The 9,112-nt window shown below is 44.2% G+C and overlaps 1 protein-coding gene across 1 annotated transcript; it reads right to left on the bottom strand.

Moving 5' to 3' along the window:
• Positions 1 to 2,052: 2,052 nt before the first annotated feature.
• On the bottom strand, positions 2,053 to 9,112 carry MAN1B1 (mannosidase alpha class 1B member 1). The gene is made up of 6 exons (XM_042835886.1): positions 8,960 to 9,112; positions 7,720 to 7,828; positions 6,972 to 7,108; positions 6,047 to 6,207; positions 4,422 to 4,531; positions 2,053 to 2,285 (listed from the first exon to the last, which is right to left on the bottom strand). Exons 1-6 carry the CDS (start codon positions 9,092 to 9,094, stop codon positions 2,068 to 2,070), a joined length of 870 nt encoding a protein of 289 aa, XP_042691820.1. The 5' UTR covers positions 9,095 to 9,112; the 3' UTR covers positions 2,053 to 2,067.

The raw sequence follows: 9,112 nt of genomic DNA, 5'->3' as shown, positions 1-9,112 counted from the left end.
TACCTGGGATTGCCCTGACCCAATGCAGCACCCTGCACTTGGCCTTACTGACCCTCAACGGCTTCACATGGGCCCACTACTTCAGCCTGCCCAGCTCAACGTAGTCCTGAAATTGAGACCTTTCAAGTCCATCTTGTCAGACAATTTGTGACACTTCCACCAACAGTCCTCAAAAAATATTAAATTGAATTTTTGTAAACCAATGTTGTCATCCATCAAGATAGCCATAACATTTCCAATTAACAGCCATTACCTCCTCTGGCCTCGCAGTACCCTGGGCAGCCCTGTCTCCCAGCTCAGCATTTAACTCAGAAAACCCACACACAGAATTTCAGATTGTCTGCAGCGTTTTCCACAGAAACAAAAGTGGTAGTTTAGTACACTTATTAATTCAGATTCACTTATTAATACATTAATTCAGAAAGGTATTAAAAATAAAAAAAAAGGGATGTTTTGTATTTGACAGTCAGCTTTTCGGCCGTACCTCCTGATGATTGCTTTTGCACAGGTTTGACTCTGCGGTCCGTGTGAGCTGGCTTACATCTCTAACCCAAAGGCTGAGCTATCTTAAATCGCCTCACAAACTCTGGCTCGTGAGTCACAGAACAACCTGTTCCCCAGAAACGGAAGGTGTTCCACAGACCATTAAGCAAAAGGATGCCTGTGTGTCCTTGGGAAGTAGGAGAAAGAAAAAGGAAAAAAAACCATGAAACAGCCACGTGCTGTGTTCTGGAATAAGGCCTGAGCTGACCCAAATTCAGCAAAGGATTTCAACCAGAGCAGCCAGGATTGTTTATGCAGCATTTTTATGTGTTCACCGCTGACGTGTTTGGGATTCGCTGTAGATATTCTTCTCAGTCTACTTGAGAAGCATCACACAAAAGTCTGTGCTGTCCATTATTACCCAGCAGAATAATCAGAAACACAGCGTCCTCTGTCACAAAGGCATTAGCATCCATCAGTCTGTAAGAAAAATCAGCTACCTCACACAGAACATTCATTTAGATAGCATTTGTTATTCAAAAGAAACCTCGAGAGCTTTCTGAGGCAATCAGCAAAAGAACTGCTGTAAAACAGAGCAATCTTCAATGAGAACCCATTCTCAACACATTTAAATTGCTAATAATTTAAAAGCTCTATGCAATTCCCAATTAATTTTTCATGAGAAAGCAGCATGCTGACAACTTGATGAAACTTCAAGACAATCTGCTCAAGACACAGCAGCAGATATGATGCAGACTTTCTGTTTCATACAGTATTTTTGCACAAACTCCCAAGGAAGAAAAGACAGAAGCACGTATAATTTCATTGTTGAGCCCTCACTTGCAGCTCTGCTCTTCCCACCATGACACTGAGATTGCTGTGGTTTACCTAAGCTTACAAAGAGGGCTACCATCGTTCAATAGCTACAGTTCCATACATTTTCAAATACCATCTTAAAAACAAAACAAAAAACAAGACGGCAACCCATCCACACTTAAATATTGATCAAGCATGTTTTCTCCAAGAGAATTACAGATTTTTTTGGCTTAGTTATTTGAAATCTGTTTCTAACACTTATTAAAGCAGCCTTACTTACAAAATATCTGAAAAAAACACGCAGACAGTAGAGCAGTTCAGAAAGGGGGTACTGATTACTCCTCCTCCATCCTTACATAAACTTCTTCAGTCCTGACACAAAATGCTGATACTAGCTATGATCACACACAAGCTAGGAGATCTCAGGAGATCTCATCAACCTAAGGCTGATGGCTGTGCAACAGCATCAACATAAATCAGTATAGAAACAAAACAAAGTGGCCTATCCACCCATTCCTCAGTTTCTAGCACACATATTATACACAATAGTTGAATACTCTTTTCTAGCTTAAACAAACTAACCCAAGAGCAATGGTGGCTGTTCATACAGGGCTGTAGGGTTACATATATATATAAATGCACATTGTTTGTGTGTGTTTAGAACTTTATATATATAAAATTGACAGAAAAACTCCTATCGCCACATGTAATCAACGTTCCCCTCAAAGATCTCTAACCACACACGGCTTGAATAGAAAACAAAGAGTTTCAGGGGTGAGAACAGAGAAGCAAGAGATTACCTTCTTTCAGGCCTAAAATCCACATAGTGTCCAAGGCATCAATTAAGGTGAGCCCAAGGCCAAACCACTCGCTGTAAGACTTGGACAATGGCTTCAGCTCATCATGGCCCCAGGCAAAATCTTTGTACCCCTTCCACGCGTGGCGGAATGCTTCTATCACAGCCTTCTGGCGTTCGTTTATGGGCACTGCAAAGGAGAACATCTTGCTCAGGAGTTCTGCAGCAACGTCAAACACCATTTCACCAAATCACACCCAAATAAATCTTATTCTAAATCTCTGTGAACTGTACGGTAAGAAAAGTTCACTGGACCAGGCTGCCCAGGGAGGTGGTGGAGTCTCCTGCTCTGGAGATGTTCAAGACCTGCCTGGATGCTGACCTGTGCGACCTGCTGTAGGAACTGCTTGGGCAGGGGGTTGGACTCCATGAGCTCTGCAGCTCCCTTCCAACCCCTGCAATCCTGTGACTCTGTGAAAACATGCTCAGCTTATTCTTTTCAGCACAACCTTTTGTACGTGGGATAACTACTTGGTATCTGTGGTCAGCAAGTGAAGTAGGCACAGAGAATACACACGGACATCATTTCTCCAAATACATGTTAAAACATAACGAGATGAGAATTGCTAAAGCTCAAAAACGGGAAAATCAGGAAACACCAAAATTAAGTCTTCAAATCAACTGTAATTCAGCTGCTGCACACATGTGGCAACCAGTAAAGTCCTCACGTCATTTATCACACACACTTTTTCTTCACTTTCCCTAATTCATTAATTTCTGCTACTTTTTAAAGTCAGTTCCAAAAAAAAAGAAAAGAAAAAAAAAAAAATCACTTTTCTAGAGCTTTCCATTTAAAATCAGGAAAAAGAAAATAGATATCTCCTATTTTGGGCAAATCCACGTCTTTTTCCACAGTTCAGCTGGAGTCTTTTCTTGCAATTCACCACAGAATTGAACTTACAGTCCATACTGAACAACTAAATTCTCAAGCTCACCAGCTGAAATTTCCAAGTTACAAACAGAATTCCAGAGGGGGAAACATCCAGCAGTGTAACCAACCCCATCACGATCACATCAGTCCACACCAAATCCATCACTTTGTGCTGCGCCACATTTATCACACAGGAACTTCCTTACACGAACTCAGAAAGCAGCACAACGGGTTCCTGACTTCACCAGGACAGTAACTACACAAACAACTTCTGCAGCTTCCTGGCGAGCCTTAAAAATAGTTCAACTTCACTCAGGGAGGAAATCACTTTCCCTGGATTTGCAGAACAAAAGGAAACACTGCTGAAAAAAGGAGGGTGTCCCCTTTGAGCCCTCTCTCTTTGGACCATCTTTCCTGGCTCCTCCCGTAGGAAAGATCACAAAGGTTTGGCACTAAAATTTATTTTCAATACTACTGAAACTGTTTAAGAAAAGCAAAAAAGCTAGGAAAGAAAATCAGAATATAGTGTGTGTCCAAACAAAGCAGGAAAACATGCAGTTCAAGTATTTTGGTACATTGTTCTGGTTTCTCTTGTATGCGTTGAGATGAAATTGATGGGAGAGAGAAGCACCCAAAAGTCAGAAGTTCAGGGATGAAACCAGAGACATCTCCACTGTGCTCCCAGTGCATCAGGATCATCTCAAGGCAAGGAAACACAGAAGTCCCAAATCAGAAGCCTCTCTCCCTTACCAGAACCTTGCTTCAGACTTTTAGAGGAAACAGCTGCACAGAAGTGCACAGTTTGGGGGGAAAAGCACCTACCTTTGCATGTAAGTAAATAAGCCCCCCTGTAGTTACTGTCCTGATAATGTATGCAGGAGAACATGCTAAGCACCTAAAAGACAGGATGTCCAGAAGCAGACGGGCCGTTTGTGAGGCAGAGGTAGCAGTGAACTGCAAGCAATTGCACATACACAGCTCTGCAGGCTGCTCACACACAGTCTGTCCACTGTAGCCACAGCAATCTGTTTCCTGCCACAGCACCAAACACGTGAGCTAAGTTTTACATGTGCAGCAGAATAATTCTTATTCAGCATTGAAAACTGAGACTCAACACTCAATCAAAATCAACACTGAGACTCAAAACTCAATCAAAATTCTGAAAACTAATGAGCAGGAAAGGTGTCATGGTGGAATGAGGACACTGAAAAGTTTGCTGAACGTCGCAGGTAAATCATCTTTCCCACAGTTTTCATTCCTGTGTCCTTGTGGCAGAATTCTATTTCCATAAAGGAAAAACAGAAACAAACAAAAATGACAACAAAAATGATGTGAGAGGAGGAGCTGGATAATTTCAACAGCAGAAGTGAACAGGAATAAGGGTGCTCCACTCACCTGGTTCTTTCTGGCTTTCACCTTCCACAGATGAAGGTTTTTCTGGTTCCTTTACTCTACTAGATGGAGGTTCACTGCTTTGGTCAGGTTCTATCACTGCTCCTCTCCAGCTGCAGATGCAAGAGGCTGACATCAGTGCTTCACTCGCTCACATTAAGTCATGCAAATGAATGAGACTTACTATTTTTCAGTACACTTTGGATTTTGTATCAAGGGTCAAAACAACCATGTTGTCCACTCTATAACTTTTCCACTAAAAGAAAAAGTCATTTACACCAGAGAAATTGTGCTGGATTAAGAGAAGTGTCTTACACAGGCTGCTGGAATTTCATTAAGATCTTAACAACAGAATTTAATAAACTGAAGAACTTTTCTTTAAAGCAGCAAGACATTTGAGATTGCTGCATTAAAGTATTTTGTTACCAACCCAATTCTGAAATGACCATAGCAGCCACTGACAATTAGTGCCATAGAAATGAGAGCCAGGAATAAAGCCCACGAATAAAACAAGGGACTGGCCACTTACAGCAGTCACTTCCACACCAAGGGCTTACACACGTTTGCACACAAACACAGAAGCCTACATCAACTGGAAGAGGTTTCCATTAAGAATCTCCAGAAGGAAAAGTCTTTCAGAACACACTTCCAGTCAAGCCAGGTCCACATCAAGATCAAACCACCTCAACCACTGTGGTTTGTACATACATAGGTTAACTTTGATTCCACTGTACGACACGGGCAGACACTGACAGGACAAGATGGAATGATTTTAGATTAAAGCAAGGGAGATTTAGGTGAGATGTTATGAGGAAATCCTCTCCTCAGTGGGCGGTGAGGCCCCAGCACTGCTGCCCAGAGCTGTGGATGCCCATCCCTGGAGGTACCAAGGCTGTGGATGGGCCCTGTTGGGAGCTGTGCCCTAACTTACTGTTCCCAAATCTTAATTAAGCACATCTGCTGAACTACTGACAGCCTTTTCTATGTCCAACTTAAATCTTTTCAATTATTCCCAAACCAAAAGATTTCAGTGGTATCTTAGGGAATAACCCTTTATCAGCACAACACAGTCCTGTGTAAACAGCTGCACACACGTCCACAGCTTCTGCCAGGTCCACCTGGGACTAGCTTTGCTGTCTGGCATGATACCCCTAACCAACACTCTGACCAGCACAGCTCCCCACGTCTACTGCAGAAACAGAGAGGTCGTGTTATTGTATTTATGCTATTACATCAAGTGCAAAACAAATGGAAGAAATGCACACGTGCTGAAAATTCTGCAGGGAATTAACAGTGTCAGAAGGCATTAGAAATGCAGACCATCTAGCAGGGCTCCAATGCTCTGCAGTTCTACAATGCAAAGAATAAAAAAAGAACGCCTGCACATTCCCCCTAATTCAATAAATGAAACTACCAATAGCAAACACTGTCACACCGAACTGAAGAACAATACACAGAAAAAAATCAACTTCAGACAGACAACAAAACACAGTTTTCACTCCAACAGTGTCCAATGGATACCAATGGGGAGCAGGGGAATAAAAAAAATGAAATAACTACAATCTTAAAAAAGAAAAAAAAAAAGAAAATGAAAAAAGAATGTTGTGACTTGCTGGAAACCCTCCTACCTGATAACAGACTTCTCTGTTTTCTCCTGTTTATCAGCCTGGACTGGCTCTTCTGCTGCCTTGCTGGTGTCATGGCGGGTTTGCAGCCTCACATCCCCCCATGGGGGCTTGATCTGAAAATGGGAAGGATTACGCCGACCATGGGGTAATCTTGGTTTCTTCTGAGAAAAAGAAGAAAAAAATGTGCTCAGTACTTCACACAAACGGTAAAATTCAATCCATAAGCCAAAAGCATCCATCCTGATACAATACCAGCATGCAAAATCTGCCTTGATGCTGCAGCATCTTTGTGTTGGTGGTGATGCTAGCTCTGATTTCTTTCTTCATTTAACAGTTCATGAGGAAAATAGACAAAGAGCCACACAAGCATATGTGCAGCACCCAGCAGTCCTCTGCTCTGCTAATCCAAACAGCCAATTCTTGTTTCTTTCTCATCACACTGCACACAAATGTAACCCTTCACAACCCACTGAACACCCGTTCTGTTTGCTATTTTTCCAGCTATCACAGAAGCTGTGCTAATTCAGTGCGACACCGACTGCACCCTGCGTGTCACAGCCAGCCACTGCGCCGCTCAGGCACCTCACAGCTGTGACACTGACATCCAGAGCATTCCAGGTGCAGACAAATTCATTACAGCACGTAGGTGAAGCCTCCAGTAAAAAGCCAACGTGGCACACAGTCCTACCGCTCTGACGTGTGTCACTGACGGTGAAGAAGTAAAATGAACACTCGGATCAAAAAGTTAAAGCCAGGACACAAAGACCGTGCCAAGAGCCGTTCTGAGACGACAGCACTGAGCCCACAGCAGGTCTTCACCGAAAGCTGTAACATTCCTTCCCACAACAACCACTGGAAGGTATCGCTTTCTGCACCTCCCACAAACTCCTCGGCAGTCTGTAAATCCCAATTCTTCTCCTCATACCTGAGGTGAAAGCTCTGGGTAGTCTGCGGCGTTGGCATCTGCTTTCTGGGGCGCTGGGAGCACAGCTGGATTCGCCAGCTTTAATCTGGGAGCATCTGGTTCTGTTCCGTGCTCATCCGATGGTTTGTTTGTTAAACCTACACACATGAAAATGCTCAGCAAAGGCAATCAACTTCTGCTCTGCTAGGGATTTCTAACAGCCTGCATTCCACGTGAGAGCTCCTCCAAACAGTTTTTTTTTCATGAAACAGGGATGAAACATGCTACAGTTCTTAAATACAAAGTAGCACTTGGTACTAACAAATTCCTGAAGTCAAAGGAGGCTGCTGAAAGGCACGTGCCTTGTAATTGCCATTAACCTTGCTTCACAATACGGGCAAGAAGAATCAAAGGTAAATGTGCCTTCGTACTGTAGAAAACCTTGGAACTTCAGATCTTATAGACAATCAAAACCATCTTATCCTGCTGCTTAGGTTGGAGTTACTGATACCTACACACAAACGTTATGGAAAGAACATTCACAGCCTCCAAACCTTTATCAACTTAAACAAAATGTTCTTCAGTCAAGCCAACACAGAGGCGTGAAAAATACTTCTGATTAAGCAAACCCATTGAAACACGTCATAACTGTACTGCAATGGACAAAATCAGCCACTGTCACCACAATAAACACTATTCAGAAGCACTACCAAAATCTCTTCAGTGTAACACTACATTCAAGTAATTTACAGCCATACAGAACACGTACTTTTCCACGGTTCCCCCACACTTGTGTATGAAATGACTCCACAGACCGTCAAGAAGGCAAACAGGAAGAGAATTATGCTCCGCTGCAGTCGAGACAGCTGCTTCCATTTCTTCCAGAGAAAAAATAAGAGGAAGAAAATTTAGCACGACGTTAAGAACCCACTCCACCAAAACTAAACTCCTGTCTGTCCATTCAGAGCAAGGACCACAAAACTAAGTTTAATTTTACCCTCTTTTTCCAACAGAGAAGTTCACTGCTTATTTCCTCCAACGACAGAGAAAACAGAAATACAACATGTTGCCCTACAGCACAGCAAGTGTGGTGAAACAGGAGAGCTGCTTGCTGCAAGAGCCCTGGCGAATGCCACATGCTGAGACTGCCAGGCAGCAGCATCTGCAGCAAGCTGCCTTCCAGCACAGCCCTGCCTGAGCTGCGCTGAGCATCTGCCCAGATGTCAACTTGGAAACACGCCACAAATCTCATCCCTTCCTGCCCAGCGCTACTAAAGAACTGACGTGCAAAATGAAAACAGAAAACGTGGCAGGAAAGCTAAAAATATTACTGCAGCAAAGAAGAAAGGCTTTAAATAAGCTTCATATCAGCTGCTGCCGAGGAAAAGTATGGCGCACTGCATCTCAAAAACACATCTGTAGAACTGTCATACATAATGGTTTGTCACCAGAAGAAAAGCCACCAACCCATACAAAATAAGGTGAGCCAACAGGATAATGAACAAAACCAAAACAGGACAAAAAATGAAGTATTTAGACCAAATCACTGAAAACCAGACATCAAATCCCACATCAACCTAACAGAAAAGTCAGACCCAAGAACTCCAATCCATAGACAAAGAGGTCGGAGTTAAACATTAACTTAAGCTACCATTCTGTTGCTTTTTCTAAGAACAGAAGCAAAATGCATCAGAGCAGGAATCTGCTTCCAGTTACTGCCTTTGGCAAACAGGGAGCTTCGGCATTAAAGCCACAACCCGCAGCTTCCTACGGACCTCCCGCACCTCACAGCGCTTCCTACAGCCCTCCCTCCATAAGGGCCAGAGGCCGTGGACGCCCCAGCGCAGACGATGCCGCCCCGCAGCTCCGCCCCACGCACCCCACAGAACGCTTCTCCTGCTCCGCCGCCTCCAGCTCCCCACCGTGACATCCCGACTGCGATGGAAGCCGCTCCCTTCACCCCTGCACGGCAGCCCCGTCCCGCACAGCCCGCGGCCCGCCGCCCTCACCCGCCAGCAGGAGCGCCGCCTCCAGGCCTTGCTGTTGTTGTAGCCGCCGGCGCCCGGCGCCTCCTCCGGGCTGAGGGTGACGGAGATGAAGTCCCGCCTGGGCGGCGAGGCGGCGACGGCGGCGGCAGCGTACATGGCGGCAGCCTCAGAGGC

Source organism: Centrocercus urophasianus, unplaced genomic scaffold (assembly GCF_019232065.1).
Source record: "Centrocercus urophasianus isolate 14NV4802_14NV808 unplaced genomic scaffold, USGS_Curo_1.0 seq_55, whole genome shotgun sequence".
Taxonomy (NCBI): Eukaryota; Metazoa; Chordata; class Aves; order Galliformes; family Phasianidae; genus Centrocercus; species Centrocercus urophasianus.
The sequence above is the reverse complement of the archived record's forward strand: the minus strand, read 5'-3'. Positions and strand labels throughout refer to the sequence as shown.